Consider the following 16,479-nt stretch of genomic DNA (forward strand, 5'->3'; position numbering starts at 1 on the left):
GGGCACAGATTTTGCATTTATCATTGACAACGTGAATATAAAAAATGAAAAGCACAGGGCTACTTGGACTTGAATTGCAAAACAGTTTTTACAAATTCACATGCATCCAAGCTTTCTGGTGAGAAGAAGCAAAAACGTTTTTAAAATGGGTTTCTTCCAAGCCTTTTGAAATAGTTTGCAGTGTCATTTATGGGAATGTCCTGATACAGCTTACAGACTTTGCTCTTAAAGTCGGAGCCCAGACATGTAGTCCTGTGAAATGTTCTGTTCGAGACCTTTGACCCCAACCACCCTGTGATGTAATACACTCAACATATCTGCTGTGTGCTCCTTTAAAAAGTGTTGTTTGCCTTTTTACAACACTTTTACACCTTTTAAAACTTTAGTTAATACATCAAAATCTGATATGTATCTCAAAATTCAAATCAAAACAGAACTAACACTAGGCATTGTGCAAAAATGAAAAAAAAGACAAATAAATCAAGCAAAAGAGCCTATATAAAAATACATAGAAATACTTTATAGCTTTACAAAGAACTTTCAAGCTCAGATTTGAACAATAAACAATTTTTAAGTCTCAAATTTGGACCTTTAAACAGACAGATACACACTTTTTTACATTCACATTTGCATATCACATTTGGTAATGCGCAGTGCAAATGCAACCAAGCAAAATATTGCATCAATATAACAGAGACAGACGATATTTTATGTGTCGCATCTTGCTGTTTTTTGTTATGGATGTCGTTGCATTTTACAGTTATTATGCGTATTGTTCAATAGATGGCGCCAGTAAACATGACGCACAGCTTCATGAAAAAGGAATTATGTGTAGTCGGCACAGTAATCGTATACGCCTGCGCCCTTGACATGCTGCTGTCTCGCTGCTTTTAAAACAGCTGCACTTGAAAGTGCTAGCCGCTGGATGTCAACCAAGACGACTCGAATAACATTAAATTCCCGACCAATGTATAAATACACATACCAGTCCCGGGGAAGTCTACGATGTATTTGGACAGTGAGCGCTGACACGTAATGCATAGGACGAGCCGATTCTCTTAAAGTTCGCTGGACGATATTTCATTTTCTTTGGCATATGGAGACAGTCCGCTCTAGATAACCCTCAGATCTCTGAGATGATCCATTTCTGCAATGGCGAGGGGTCTGTTTTCACGGGCCTGGATGTTAAAGACTTATCACGTTCAGGTAATGATTATTTTGCGAATGAATATTTTTGGTGGTTAACGGTCTTCGTTAATTTTACGCGCGTGCATGGGGGAAAATGAACTATAGTTCTGATGTTCATGAATCATGACCTAGGATTAACAGTAGGATCAATATACACAATTTTGGTTTATAATGCTTAAAGACGTGATGCGGTTGCGCTGGAAACGGCGTTGACATAAACACTAAAGCACTTCACTAATGCAGTTCGCTTTAAATGTAAGTTATCCGGTGTGCATGTTGATCAGCAGTCACCAACTTAAGTGAAAACTGCACTTTTAAAACGTATCGTAAAGAAGAGACATGAATGCTTTAGTATTTGCTTCTCCTATTGCAAGGATTTGTCATTTGCCCGTGTGGTTGCCATGAGCTCTTTATATCCAGCTCTGCGTGAGAATAATCCCCCATACTGGATAAAGTAAAACTGGGTCTGTGGTGCCATGGTAGCCACACAACTCCACAACATGACTATAAAGAGCTTAAAAGAGAAGCAAAGCTTAATGCCTAACAACGAACAGTGTACTGTTTCAGTATTTTACAGGTTGAGATTCATTCTTTATGGTTCATAAGTAAACCAGGAGTATACAAATTTAAATATGGCAATTTAAATGTAAAAATTATTTGTTCACCTGATCAAGGCTATTATCTGAAGAATTCCTGGAATGTCACATTCACTAGAATGTGAACAGAATAGCAAAATATTGACGAGATATGCAATTAAGGGTTAAATATAAACTACAAGTTTGACATACAGTAAGGCGATTAGACACAGTATAATATTAATAAGGTTATAAAGACAATAAGTTCTTGCACACTCTCCTCCAGTCCAAACCTGTTGTCTGCAGATGGTGTTTTCAGTATTTACCAAGAATTTGTTTTGAGGAATTCTTAAAAATGTGCCCGACTTTTTTTCAGTATGATAATGAGGATGTTTTTTCTCTTGGACACACCTTCAGGGTTTGGTCTTTTTGTTTTTGTCTTCATCTGCACTATGCAAATGTTGCTATGGAATCTGTACTTCTTTTAAGTGTTGTTAAAAGTACAACCCCCTTTTCCAGTTTGTTCAGATAAGTTGCACTGTAGTTGTAAGTGATCAAGTTTTTGCTCTACAGCAGGCTTGGGCTTTGAGTAAATATTCACTTTATAATGGTATTGTAAATGTTATTCTTTTCCAAATCTATTGATATTTACTATTATTGCCATATTATTAGTGACATTATTGACAAATGATAGAATTTTGCAGTCATATCTAATTGTGTCAGTATTGGTTAATAAGCCGCTTTGGATGTAATTGTTTTCCAAATGAATTAAGACAGTAATGATGATTAAGAGACAAACATTGTATTTTTTGGAACAAAGTGCACTGTTAAATATTGCACAATATGACCAAAAGCATGCATTAGGAAAGAATAAGGGGTCATATGGCACGGCTAAAACGAACATTATAGTTTGTTTTAGATGTAATGCAATGTGTATACACGATTTAAGTTTAAAAACGCTGTATTTTCCACATACTGTACATGTTTGTATCTCCTCTTTGCTCCACCCCTCTGAAACACGCAGATTTTTTGAACAAAGCGAGGTGTGCTATGATTGGCCAGTTAACCAGTGCGTAGTGATTAGTCGAATACCGCAAGCGTGTGACGGAAATGTAACACCTCTTACCATATTTGGAACATCAGGTTCCAAAGCAATTTTACTGGCAGGTACGCCCACCTTACTTGCGTATAAATTTGGGCGGTCTTACTCAAATCATACCACGAACTGACGTGGATTTGTGGGGGTGTGGTTACACGAGGCGTTTAAGGCAGGTCTGGGTGAGCATTCGCTTATTTGTTGCAAGTTTGGTCATTGAAGCATTCGTTTTAAATAAGGTGTACTCCTTAGCATTGTGTCTAATAGATTGGCTCTGAACAGGGATGTCAGATTGGTTTTTGGAAGCAGACCCAAGGCTACATTAAGTCTGAATAACTTCTGCTGAGATAATCATTCAAGGCTGATGTTGTTTGGAAGCCAAAGCAGTTAATTAAGCTGTATCAACAGCCAGTAATAGGTAAGCAGCAGTCCTTTAGGAGTTTACAGGGTTGCTATGGTTATTAGAGGAAACTTTATTCATAGACATCTGGAGGTTTGAGCTGGTCATAGATTTATACCTCTATACTTAGACCGACACCACCCTGTTTATCCTCAGTGACCTTAGTCTGCTGCTTCATAACACAAAGAATAGAGAGATTTGGCTGGAAGGAGTTTAGTCTGAGACAAGCTCCTCTGGGACATTTATTTCCTTAACCTTTATTACTTTATATCCATCCCATCACACACATCTGGACAGTGTGTTTCTTGGGCCGTTTCCTAACCTTGTTCTGTTTCAAGTATAATAAATATAAGATGGGATTTCAGCACTTTGTCTTTTGTTTTTCTTATTCCTGACAGGTTTGGAAGAAAGTCATGTGCAATTTTAAAAGTGAAAAGGAATGTTTGTGTACTGTAATACAGGTTTACGTTCTCCAAGTTGTTAGAGGTTTCCAGTGTCTGAAGTGCATTTTCTAGGTGACACAGTGTTGACACTATAAACAAGGAGAATGTCAGTCAGTACATTTTGCAAAAACACAGAAAACTAGGATGCCATGGGTGGTCTTATTTTCTGAATCAAATACAAATGCCTGGAAGGTGAGTAATGATGAGTCACAGGTCACAAATATGTGTACTGTATTCTATTGTGTTATGGTCTATGTGTACTGTTGTTGCTGTTTCTGTGTACTGGATGCTCCTGTCACCAAAACAAAATTCCTTGTATGTGCAAACATACTTGGCAATAAAGCTCTTTCTGATTCTGATTCAAGAGAGAAGACTTGAGGCAAATGTAATTTAGACTTTGATGATCGAACAAACAGGTAGTCCCACCTTAAATCAAAACAGAAAGTGTTGTTGAAAGGCCCACCGAGTGAAAATGTTTTTAGACTTTTCATTAAACCAAGCTAAGAATGACTAAGGCCATGAACACACTTGATGTCTTTTTTGACAAGAAAAAGTTGACAAGAGTGCTTTTTTAGTAAAAAGAAAAGCTGGCAGAGATGCTTGACGTGGGGCGTTTTCTTCAGAAAAGTTGAACTTTTTTCAACTCAAAAAGGCGCTCGGAGCTGCAGAAAAAGACGCCGGTGGTGGCTTTTAAAAAAGCGCTCGTGACTTTTTTGGAAAACATGGTTTACTCCATAGGCTTATAATGTAAAACCAACGCTGGCAGCTTCAAAAAAGAAGTAAAGTGTGAACACGGCTTAGCTTGTATCTTGTGCTGTTACAGCTAACCCAGCGTTTCCAATATTTAAACAACAGATTACCAACATTGTTTTATATTAGCATTTATTTACACACTCAACACATTATCTCGGGTGTTGCATTACTGTCTGTAGTTCTTTTGCGTGCAACACAAGTGACAGAAACTCCCTCTATAGGTTCTCCATCAAAATGGCTGCATTAAAATGAGGTAATCTGTCAGATAATTGATGGCCTTTAGGGATATGCTATCAGATTGTGGTGGCTGGTTTCATTTCATGACCTATTGGCTGGCACTGGTTAGCAATTATGGGGTTAGCTGACTGATGATTGTTTTCTGGTGGGCTTGTGCTGTATTGAAAGATTTATTTGATCTTTTGTAGGTAACAGTATTTGCTGTAAGGTGATATTAGTATTGATGTTTTTTCTATTTTGAAATTTGACAGAATAGAAAGCGCAAACATTTGTAAATATTTTCCCCTATGAATAAAAACTAAATTATCTAGGTTAATGTTGACAGACCTGGGCTGATGTTTAACATGTGCTTACTCTTCCCGCAGGCTCGGCTGTCTTACATTAGAGTGAAGTATCTCTTCCTCGTGTGGCTTGTGGTGTTTGTTGGCAGTTGGGTTGTTTACGTGCAATATTCCACTTACACTGAGCTATGCAGAGGACGAGAATGCAAGAGCATCATTGTGAGTACATATCTTTGTGTCTATTAAAGTGATAGTTCACCCAAAGATAAAAATGCATTTCTTACGCAGAACACAAAAGAATATATTTTGAAGAAAGTTGGTGACCGAACAGCACTGGCTCCCATTCACTTCTATTGTATGGACACAAAACCAATGCAAGTGAATGGGGTCCAGTTAACAACATTCTTCAAATATACTGTATCTTCTTTTGTGTACTGCAGAAGAACAAAAGTCAAACAGGTTTTAAATGTCAAGAGGGTGAGTAAATGATGACAGAATATTCATTTTTGGGTGAACTACCAATTTACATTCATTAATTTCTGTGACATGACTGTACTACTTATATAATATTTAGTCCAGTGGCTTAATAACATAGTCCAGTGGCTTATAAACAGAAGTTCTGTCATTTTTACCTACTCTTATGTTGTTTTAGACCTATATGCTGTTATTTATTATGCGGATCACAGAATTATGGTTAATTATGGTCACTTAAATAATGGTTATGCAAATAAATGGCATACAATGTAAGTGTTCTAAAACTATTGGGTGAACTATTCCTATTAATCCGAATAAAAACTCCACAGCTCCACCTGTTGGTGTTGTGGTGATGATGTTTCTTCTGTATTTGACCAGAAGAAACCAATACACAGCTGTGTGGTTCATTTAAACTCTTAAGGCCTGTTCACACCAAGAACGTTAAAGGGATAGTTCATCCAAAAATGAAAAATCTGTCATCATTTACTCACCCTCAGGTTGTTTCAAACCTGTATACATGTATTTGTTCCAATGAACGCAGAGAAAGATATTTGGAAGAATGTTAGAAATTTTCAGTTCTGGGACATCATCCACTACCATAGTTGGAAAAAAATATTGTATTTTTTTGTTCTGATGAACACATAATGAGATATTTTGAAGAATTTAGGAAAACAAAGAGTTCTCGGCCACCTTTGACTAACATTTAATTCTTCCTTCAGTGATAGTCCATGATGTCCCGGAACTGAAAATTACTAACATTCTTCCAAATATCTTTCTTTGTGTACGTAATTTATACAGGTATGAAATCCCATGAGCGTGAGTAAATGATGACAGAATTTTCATTTTTGGATTAACTATCCCTTTAACTATACTGTAAATATAAATATAACAGTAACTGAATTGGAGTCCACATCAATGGTTGAAAATGTTATGTTTATTCGAAACTTGCACGCTGCAGATTTACATTTTAAATGTGTGACCCCTTTAATTACAATTGGATTTTGATTGTCTGTCAGTGTTTAAACATTGGTCAGGTGGAAAAAACACTCAGAAAAGAGAAAATGATCCCAAGTGAATTCAAGTGATGTGTTTATCGTCCTTGGTGTAAGTATGCCTTTGCTTTCACCCAGTTGGTGAGAAGTCCGTTTAATACTCATTGCAATGGTTCATCTCTTTCCAACAGTGTGACAAATACAGTAAAGGTATTATTGATGGCTCTGCCTGTAGCAGCCTGTGTGAAGAAAGCTCACTGTACTTTGGAAGGTGTCTCTCCACCAAGCCAAACAATCAGGTATGGCTCCATCACATTAACACTTTCACCATAGACCCGTCCAGACTTACATCTATTTTATTGCAGTCATCTTGACGTCACATTCCTCTGCTGCTTTGCTTGGTATCTCAGGTGTATACAAGCAGCTGGGGTGACCAGGATGGTGTTATCAAGTGTCAGCTAGGTGACGTTCTCCACTATGAACTGGGAGAGGAGATGGAGCTAAAGAAAGAGATAGCACTGTTTGACAAACCCACTCGTGGAACCTCTGTAGAGAAGTTCAAGGAGATGGTTGCCAGTCATTTGAAGGTATTTACATTTATCTTAGATTCTATTATTAGTTTCAGAAATTTGGGAGAAATATTGTTAGTAGTTCACAGAATGAAACAAATAATCAATTTGCACTCTGGGCTCGGGCAAACACAGAGATCGGAGCCCTCTCCCTGGACAAGGGGGGGTGCTCTGGGTTCGGGAAAGAATACCGACCTCAGAGCCCTCTCCCTGGACAGAATGCCAAATACGCATACAATAATCTCAGTTTACTTAATTGCCGCCTATTTAATTATATGCTAAGGCGCACTTGTGAACTGTGGGGCGGTTTCCCCGACAGGGCTTAAAGGGGTCATATGACACGGCTAAAACGAATATTGTCGTTTGTTTTAGATGTAATACAATGTGTATATACGATTTAAGGTTAAAAAACGCTGTATTTTCCACATACCGTGCATGTTTGTATCTCCTCTTTGCAACAGATTTTTTTACAAAGCTCATCGCTCTGAAAAGCGAGGTGTGCTTTGGCCAGTTAACCAGTGCGTAGTGATTGGTCGAATACTGCAAGCGTGTGATGGAAATGTAACGCCTCTTACCATATTTGGAACATCAGGTTATAAAGGAATTGTACTGGCAGGTACGCCCACCTTACTTGCGTATACATTTGGGCGGTCTTAGTCAAATCATACCACAAACTGATGTAGATTTGTGGGGGTGTGGTTACACGAGGTGTTTCAGGCAGGTCTGGGTGAGCATTTGCTTTTAGATAGAATGTATCTTTTGTTCCGACACTTTAATATTTGCAATTTTACGTGTCTAATATATGCATGGGCAACTTATAACACACCAAAGACACAGAAAAACACGTATTCGCGCCATATGACCCCTTTAAGCCTAGTCCCAGACTAATTTAAATGTTAGAGGTGTCTTAATCGAAAACAAATTGCACATATCTTAAAATATATCAGTGTGATTGTTTTGCCTCAAGATGCCCAGCAGTAATGTTTTTTTGTAAAGTATGTTTTTAAAAACGACTTAAATATCTTAATTTAACCAAGGCCTAGTCCTGTTTTAAAATAATCCCTGTCCAGGAAACCGCCCCTGTGTGTATTAAATCATTTAGCATCACTTAATCTTTTGCACACCCATCATATTTTCCCATAGGCAAAAGTTGGAGAGCAAGCCAACCTCTCCAGTTTGGTAACCCTGATTCTCTCAGTTGCAGACAGCAATAAAGATGGCCATATTTCACTCCCTGAAGCCAAATCTGCTTGGGCTTTATTGCAGCTCAATGAGGTTCTGCTTGCAGTGGTGCTCCAAGGTCGAGAACACACACCCAGACTTTTAGGCTTCTGTGGGGACTTGTACGTGGTGGAGCGTGTGCCTCATGCTCCGCTGTATGGACTCAGCCTTACGTGGCCCATGGACCTATGGATCCCTACGGGTATGCGGCGAAGCATGGACCAGTGGTTCACACCTTCCTGGCCCCGTAAGGCTAAAATCTTTATCGGCTTGCTGGAACTTATAGAAGACATTTTCCACGGTACCTTTGGGAGCTTCTTAATGTGTGACATGAGAGCCAGTACTTTTGGTTACAACGATCGGCATGACCTCAGGCTGGTAGACGGACGACGCGTGGTAGCGGAAGAGGCCTTCAAACAGGCTATGATCCTCCAGCGCTGCGAGGAGGACGAGGACTGCGTGTACGGCGTGGACTGTCGGACTGCATGTGACCGTGCAGAACACCATTGCATGGCCGAGGTGGCTCAGCCTAACTTGGCCAGGGCCTGTGAATCACTAAAAGATTACCTCCTACGAGGAGCTCCCGTTCATTTACAGGAAGAGCTGGAGAAGCAGTTATATGCCTGCATGGCCCTCAAGGGTTCAGCCGAGCAGATGGAGATGGAACACTCTCTCATTCTCAACAACCTTAAAACATTGCTGTGGAAACAAATCTCACACACTAATGACTCGTGAAGAAAATAAGCTACATTGGTGACAACGTTCAGAATCCTGAATGTCAGAAAAGCTAGTCGGAAAATGCAATGCTGGTTTGTTTTGATAAGCTTAATGAGTGGTGCTGGTGCTCTTCACAAATTCTTTTCCACAATAGAAGTCGTATTAAACCTGTGACAAATTATGCTCAGGCTCACCATCTCGCATAAAATTCACATTTCTATTTGTGTTTTTGTCTCCACACTTTGATCAGCGATCATGCATCAGTTTTACCTTCAAGTGTTTTGAAGGAGCAAATGACAATAATTTTGCATCCGTTGTTGGATGTTAATATAGAAAGCTAAGAAATGCACTCACCACAAACTATGGTTGTGTTAATCATGGTTGTGTAAATCGTGTATTGTAATGTCATTAATGAGCACAGCAAAAAGAGCCATAAAGGAGCCATGGACAATATGAATCAAATGCCTTGATATGCATGTTGACGGAGTGTTTCAACATTCTTTTTCAATGCTTGTGTGTGAAGATTCCTCATTACTCAAAATACAATCGATAGTCTAATCATTTTAAGAATGATGAGAAAAATATTGACAGAGCAAGTCTGCATCGCACAATAAGGACCCAAATGTTTACAAGAATGTCTGATGATGCTTTTAATTGATCAGCATTGTTGATCCATTATTTACTTTAATTTTGGTTTTGGCTTCCCAGTCTTGACCAAGGAGGTCAAGATGGACTGTTTTTACCATCTGTTTTTGCATAATGTAAACATGGCAAAATGTTAAACAGCTGAAAGTTGTTAATTATGTTTTCTAAAATTATGCAGAATTGGGTAATGCATAAAAGTTAATTACAGACATTTCAACCCTGAGTGACTTTCTGTAAAGTTCTGAAGGCACAGATTGCATCCGTTCATAAGGCACAACTAATGCTTAATATGGCAAATATACTTTTTAAGCTAAAACAATTTGAAACATCTATCACCATCATATTTCATGATGTACTAATGAATAGAAGAGGTTTATGTTTTTGGTAATTATATCAACTATTTTTCAGTGGGATGTTTTGGATTGTACACAATACATTTGTCAGTTTGCATCATTTAGTGTATTCATGAAACACATTGCTGCTGTTCAAGCGTTAAACTGACAAAGTTTTATAAGATTTGACTGCATGACTTTGCACATTAAAAATGTTTAAAATAACCTCAAGTCTGTATCACTGTTTGTCATTGTCCAGTGCCATCTATCAGACCCTACCAACATGATGAAGAAACCTGCTTTTTGTATCAATGACCACAAACACGGCATTCTTTCCAAATTGTTTATTTGGAAAAGGTGCACGCTTTCTTTGGAGAGGTTGACAGTTATCAGTTATCTCTTCAATCATCAGCCTCAGCCTCCAGGGCCCGAAGGAAGCTGGCCTTTTTCTGGGCCACGCGGTCCTTCCTCTGAGCCAAAGTGAGCTTGGCACGGTTCCACCTACAACACAATATTCATTAGTGGTGAGAAGAGGAACAATATCTCTCTTGATCCTCACATCTGCTCGGAATAGTGTAGACAGCAGACACTCCAGGCATGTAAATAACTGTTTCTTCATTAAATATTGAGCAATACACTCTCAGGAAAAAGTACAAAACTACTTTTTTTTTAAGCGTTCCTTTTGTATACATCATTTTACATAATTGTACCCAAAAGACCTATTGTCTACCTTTAAGTGTACAATTACATTTAATTAGAAGAAAACTGTACCTTCACCCTTTTTTTCTGACCGTGTAAGCACATATAGTAATAACCAAGTAAATATAAAAATCTGACATGTAAATATATAATCTAGTGCATCATCTCTGCATTTAAACTTCATGGATGGTTCGATACGCTCCTATAATTAAATCTATTCTATAACACAATTTACATTTTAAGAGCAACATGACAAACCTAACCGTACATTTCTATTAAAACTTTAACATTAGCAAATGATTGTTAACATGGCTACAACGATTTTATTTCCAGTCAAATAAGAGAACCCACCTCTTCTTCTTGACCTCCTTCTTGGGCTTCTTCTCATGAACCGGCTTCTCACGGATGGCAGAATGAGCCTTTTTGTACATCTCCTCAATCTGCAGGAGACAGATGGTTGCATTACAACAGAACAGATTGAGAGATGATGTTATATCATAATCCTTTTTATTAAACATCATGAGACTTTTTCTGTCTGTCTAAAAAAATCTGTTAATGTGAGTCACCATCTCCCATCATGTGACGTCACTTGAGTTTAAGTTCAAAAGGTTTATCAAAAAGTGACAAGTACTACTGTGTCAGTGACTAAATAGTGCGGGGTTTAAATGGCCATTCACATTATAACGATTACTATAACGATAACTATATTTGTGTAACGTTATGTTTATTTTAAGCCTGCATGCTGCAGTGTTCCCAGTCACTAAAATGAATGTAGATGACCTGCTGCTGATGCTTTCGTTTTCATTCTCAAACGTGTTTTCTCCAAAATATGACAGCAACGGCTGGATGCTCTCGCAGAAAGCTGAAGGTGCGCTCGTGTCTGGGATGTAAAGCATATATTTTGCCAGCTTGCCGACTCATAAGCGTTACATATATACAGTGAGGGAAATAAGTATTTGATCCCCTGCTGATTTTGTAAGTTTGCCTACTTACAAACAAATGAAGGGTCTATAATTTTTATGGTGGGTTTATTTTAACTGATAGACACAGAATATTAAAAAAAATCAGGGTAAAAAAATGTTATATAAAGGTTATGAATTGATTTGCATTTCAGTCAGTGAAATAAGTATTTGATCCCCAAGCAAAACATAACTTTGTACTTTGTGGAGAAACCCTTGTTGGCAAGCACAGAGGTCAGACATTTCTGGTAGTTGGTCACCAGGTTTGCACATGTGTCCGGATACATTTAGTCCACTCCTCTGTCAATCTTTAAGGTTTCTTGGCTGTCGTTCAGCAAATTGGAGTTTTAGCCTCCTTCACAGAGGTTCTATAGGACTAGGGTCTAGAGACTGGCTAGGACATTTAATGTGCTTCTCCTTAAGCCACTATTTGGTTGTCTTGGCAATATGTTTTGCGTCTTTGTCATGTTAAAGGCTCATCCATGACCCATCTTCAGCGACCTAGTTAAGGGGAGGAGGTTCTCGTCCAAGATTTTAGGGTACATGGGCCCGTCCCTCAGCCCCTCACTGCGGTGAAGTCATCCTGTATACCTGTAGCAGAGAAAAAGCCCTAAAGCAGAATGTTTCCAACACTGTGCTTCTCTGTAGACATGATGTTCTTGGGCTCATAGTCAGCATTTCTCTCCCTCCAAACACAGGAGTCCATTTTGGTCTCACAGCAGTGCCAGCACTTTCGCCAAAGCCTTTTCTGAATCATTTTTATGTTCATTGTCAAACTTAAGACGAGCCAGGCGGGCCTTCTTGGGCAGGAGGACCTTGCGGGTGCTTCAGGATTTCAGTCTACTGTGGCATAGCGTGTTACCAATGTGTTACCAATGTTTTGCTTGCTAACTGTGTTCCCAACTGTCTTGAAATCATTAACAGGCTTCTTCCGTGTAGTTCTGGGCTGATCTTCAACATTTCTCATGATCATCTTTACCCCATTGGGGAAATATTGCAGGGAGCTCCAGAACAAGGGCATTTGATAGTTATTTTGTATATCTTCTATTTCCAAATAATCACACCAACAGTTGTCTCCTTCTCACCAAGCTTCTGTCTGTAGCCTATTCAAGGTTTGTGCAGGTCTCCAATCTTGTCGCTGACATCCTTTAAAACCTATTTGGTCTGGACCATGGTGTTGGAGAGGTTGAACTGGAAGATACAGATTCTGTTGGCAGGCATCTTTTATATACATAACAAGCTGATTTAGGAGTACTTTCTTAAAGTGACAGGACTAATCTGTGGTCCATATAGGCACATAACCAATCTGTGGAGCCAGAATTCTTGCTAGTTGGTAGGGGATCAAATACTTATTTCACTGACTGAAATGCAAATCAATTTATAACCTTTATATAACTTTTTTTTCCCCTGATTTTTTTTAATATTCTGTGTCTATCAGTTAAAATAAACCCACCATAAAAATTATAGACCCTTCATTTGTTTGTAAGTAGGCAAACTTACAAAATCAGCAGGGGATCAAATACTTATTTCCCTCACTGTAACATCCCACCATAAACACACTGCTTTCCGACCACTAGTCTTTAATTCTGACATAAAAACCACGTTGCGATCACCAATAGTCAAACGTTATCTGGCAGAAACTGACATTGTGTTGTATCATTCATCAGCTGGAAAAAAATTGTTCTGAAAGTGATCTCAACGATATCGTTCTGGTTATGGTGTAAACCCAGCTATTCTCCTGAATTTAGAACGATTTTTAACATGTTATTTTTTATAGTTATCGTTATAATGTGAACGACCCTTAACTCTTATTCACTCAAAATAAAAAACAGAGCTGCAGTTCAATAAGCAATAATATGGTAGCATGTTCACTTACAGAGTCTGCTGTCACACCGTTCTTGATAAAACGAGAGAACTGCTTCTTGTACATTTCCTCGTCCTCCTCCATCAGATAGCTCATGTATTCAGACACGTTCTGGCCCATGATGTGCTTCCTGTGCACCTCCGCGTTGAACTCCTTGCTTTCAGAATCATAGCCTGGGAACCGTTTAGTGCTAGAAACGAAGTTACAGGTTCAATATTTCCATCAAATATGTGATAAGGCCAAAGAAGAGTTATGAAGGCTTGTTGTAAAAGCATGTTTCACCAAATTGGTCAGAATTGGGTGGCAACATGTATGGTGTCACTTGTGTTATTAAAGCTAAAGTCTTCTCAGATCATGGCAACTCCAGGGCCCAGTTGCATAAACTTAGCCGCTAAGTTAAGACTGCAACTTAACTCATCTCACTGACTAGCAATTAGTTAGGACTAATCAGTCTTACTTTTCATATTTCAATTAGCCCAATCTACCTTTTTATGTAACTGATTTAAGACGTTATGACCAGTCTTGAAGAAAAAAATGAGATGACTAACTTCTAAGACTAGTCTTAGCAGTTTATACAACCGGCCCCAGGTCTTAGATCATGCATTTAACCATCCTACAGAAACATGACTGAGTGTTGTGACATGGACTTCATTCAAAGATCTTAAGCTAGCAAAGCTGTCTCTGACTAAAACCTTTTCCAGCACAGCTTGTCCGACTCATACTGTTCCCATTCCCTTCCAGTACTTGTTTTATTTTTGGCTTAAAAGAAAAGCATTCCACTGACAACAAAGTTTTACCTATGCAAAAAGCAAGCTGTTGCATGCACTTACCTGTGAGGGATGGACAGTCCTCCATCCACTGCTCCTTTAAGAGCTCCGAACACCTTATTCCCTGTGGTGGTCCTAGCGAGGCCAGCGTCCAGATAGCAGGTAAAAGCCCCTGGCTGGCCATCAATGCTTTCCACATTGAACTCCTCCCCAGTCACTTCAAGCAGGCCTTCATACACCTTATCCAGACCAAACTTGTGCAGGAGCTGAATACGAAATAAAAAAAGTTGGTACTCAGCACTTACAATGGATTTGTTTACATGTGCACAAATGAAATGTACCAAATCACGTATGAATGTGGTTGGAAACAACTGACTTTTTCGCTCTTCAGACTTTTATCACATAAAAACTACCACACTTGACTGAATAAGAACATTTACCCTGCGTGCACACAGCAAACCGGTGCAGTAGGCAGCGGCATAGTTTGTAAGGCCAACAGTAATGCCATACTTTGGTAACTCGTGAGAGTAAGAAGCGCAGACGATCGCGTCGCCTTCAATTTTGGCATATGCGATCTGACAGAGACAAAAGATAAAACAGTGAAATCGTTGATAGGATGAACAATGCAAAACAAACAAAACCAAAAAACTAGGTAAGTTATGAAAGTTATTAAAGCTATACTTATACATCCAATAAAACAAATTATGAAATAGTAATTTAGAAACCGTGCTAGATTATACCTGGCAAACAATATCCCTGTTGGAGAATCGAACGATCATCCGGTACTTAGGTGTGTTGTACTTGTTCTTGTCTTGGATGACAAGGCGTTTGCGGGCAAAGTAGTCAGTTTTTCCCTCTAGAAACAAAATGTCAGTCATGTTCAGGTCAATGAAATGACATAAAATAGGCAAAGCTTTAACTTATAGTTACAACAAAACAATACATTTTAAAATACCTCGTCTCCTCCTGAACTTGACCTGGTATCTCTTGAAATACGCCTTGTTCTTGACCACCTTAACGAAACCCTGCAATAAACAATTTTGTTATAAGTTAAGTTAACCAACCAGGACACCAGTAAACAGACAAAATATGTATAAATAACGAAATACATATTTCAAACCACCCCACAATAAAAACGTGTCTGCTTATTAATAAATGACAGCCACGTCTATAGTGACAGTATAAGAGACAACTCTTTATGTAATCTAATCAGCCAAACTTAACCGTATTTATATTGCATACTTAAATGGCATTCTTGTATTGTTGCTCCGTCAGCGTCAATAAACGTATTATTGGGCAAATGAAGGAAAACGTGCCGTTTTGGGTCACGTTCAACCACAGCGACGGGACTGATCGCTTCAATCTAACACAATCCTGTCGCTCCAAGTGCTCATCCTTTAATGGCTTTCGCACTGAAATAGCGGGAGATGACACGTAATGAGTAGAACAGTGTATTTCGGGGATTTACTGACCATTTTGTAATCGTTTGATCTCCTTTAGGTAGGGAGACTGAAGTCTTCAGACTCCGATACTGCTCCCGCTGCACTGAGAAAAGGAAGTTCATGCTGCGCTGCGAGCGGAAAGTCAACGCGCTCGAACACAAATGCGTGTTCGCCTCTAGTGTGCTGGAAGCGTCATTGCAGGACGATTTATTCATGCGCGAAACACAATTTCAGTATTTCATTTGGATGGATTTTTCAATTTTGGACATCCCATTTTGAAAGACACACTAAAAATCTTAATTGTTGTAATTAGTGGCTTAAGCTTTTCAGACTGCAAATGTTTTGGTTCATTTCATCTCCAGTAGGGTCAATTTACACACCACAATTATGCACATTCTTTATATGATAGAAAATAGAGAATAAAGCATCACAGAGAGTATTAATAATGTTCTAAGTAAAGGCTTAAAGCTGCTCTGCATCTAAACATCAGTGCTTGGACAATTAAGCCACATTAGAACAACACTACAAAACACTTTCCAGAAATGTGGATATAATGTAAAAAGAAACTTCGCATATGATCAGATTTACATATAACAAACATGTAACTTCATTCAAGCGTCAACTGTCAACTTCCTTAATATCTTACTAAATACTGGGTGGGGCAGGATGCAATGTATCTGTCCCTATATGTACAGCCTATGGGCACCTTCATTAACTTTTAAATAATTGTTTTATGCCTTCAAATTAGAGAGTTGCTTTTCTATCAAACTTTGTCTAATTTGCTCCACACAGATTAACCTTGCAAATCTGCTTCTCTGTGCTATC

General features: G+C 38.7%; 2 protein-coding genes across 3 annotated transcripts; one reads left to right on the top strand and one right to left on the bottom strand.

Moving 5' to 3' along the window:
• Window positions 1-847: 847 nt before the first annotated feature.
• On the top strand, window positions 848-10,223 carry dipk1aa (divergent protein kinase domain 1Aa). Of its 2 annotated transcripts, none has more exons than XM_057333524.1 (5): window positions 848-1,206; window positions 5,058-5,192; window positions 6,631-6,738; window positions 6,850-7,026; window positions 8,152-10,223. In XM_057333524.1, exons 1-5 carry the CDS (start codon window positions 1,153-1,155, stop codon window positions 8,962-8,964), a joined length of 1,287 nt encoding a protein of 428 aa, XP_057189507.1. In that variant the 5' UTR covers window positions 848-1,152; the 3' UTR covers window positions 8,965-10,223. The 2 variants fall into 2 exon arrangements, with proteins under 2 accessions (XP_057189507.1, XP_057189508.1); XM_057333525.1 differs by having other exon boundaries at window positions 8,275-10,223.
• A 29-nt stretch (window positions 10,224-10,252) lies between these two features.
• On the bottom strand, window positions 10,253-15,787 carry rpl5a (ribosomal protein L5a). The gene is made up of 8 exons (XM_057333528.1): window positions 15,685-15,787; window positions 15,168-15,237; window positions 14,953-15,068; window positions 14,653-14,787; window positions 14,276-14,478; window positions 13,458-13,635; window positions 10,974-11,062; window positions 10,253-10,424 (listed from the first exon to the last, which is right to left on the bottom strand). The coding sequence occupies exons 1-8, from the start codon at window positions 15,685-15,687 to the stop codon at window positions 10,325-10,327; spliced, it is 894 nt and encodes a 297-aa protein (XP_057189511.1). The 5' UTR covers window positions 15,688-15,787; the 3' UTR covers window positions 10,253-10,324.
• Window positions 15,788-16,479: the final 692 nt, after the last annotated feature.

This window comes from Triplophysa rosa, linkage group LG5 (genome assembly GCF_024868665.1).
Source record: "Triplophysa rosa linkage group LG5, Trosa_1v2, whole genome shotgun sequence".
Lineage (NCBI taxonomy): Eukaryota > Metazoa > Chordata > Actinopteri > Cypriniformes > Nemacheilidae > Triplophysa > Triplophysa rosa.

Bases quoted from the DNA above. Each gene is read 5' to 3' on its own strand.
- dipk1aa (XM_057333524.1), top strand. From the start codon at position 1,153: ATGGCGAGGGGTCTGTTTTCACGGGCCTGGATGTTAAAGACTTATCAC. The intron at 1,207-5,057 runs GTAATGATTATT...CTCTTCCCGCAG, and splicing joins TAAAGACTTATCACGTTCAG to GCTCGGCTGTCTTACATTAG. The intron at 5,193-6,630 runs GTGAGTACATAT...TCTTTCCAACAG, and splicing joins GAGAATGCAAGAGCATCATT to TGTGACAAATACAGTAAAGG.
- rpl5a (XM_057333528.1), bottom strand. The intron at 15,069-15,167 runs GTATTTTAAAAT...TTTTGTTTCTAG, and splicing joins CAAGTTCAGGAGGAGACGAG to AGGGAAAAACTGACTACTTT. The intron at 11,063-13,457 runs GTAAGTGAACAT...TGTCTCCTGCAG, and splicing joins ACGGTGTGACAGCAGACTCT to ATTGAGGAGATGTACAAAAA.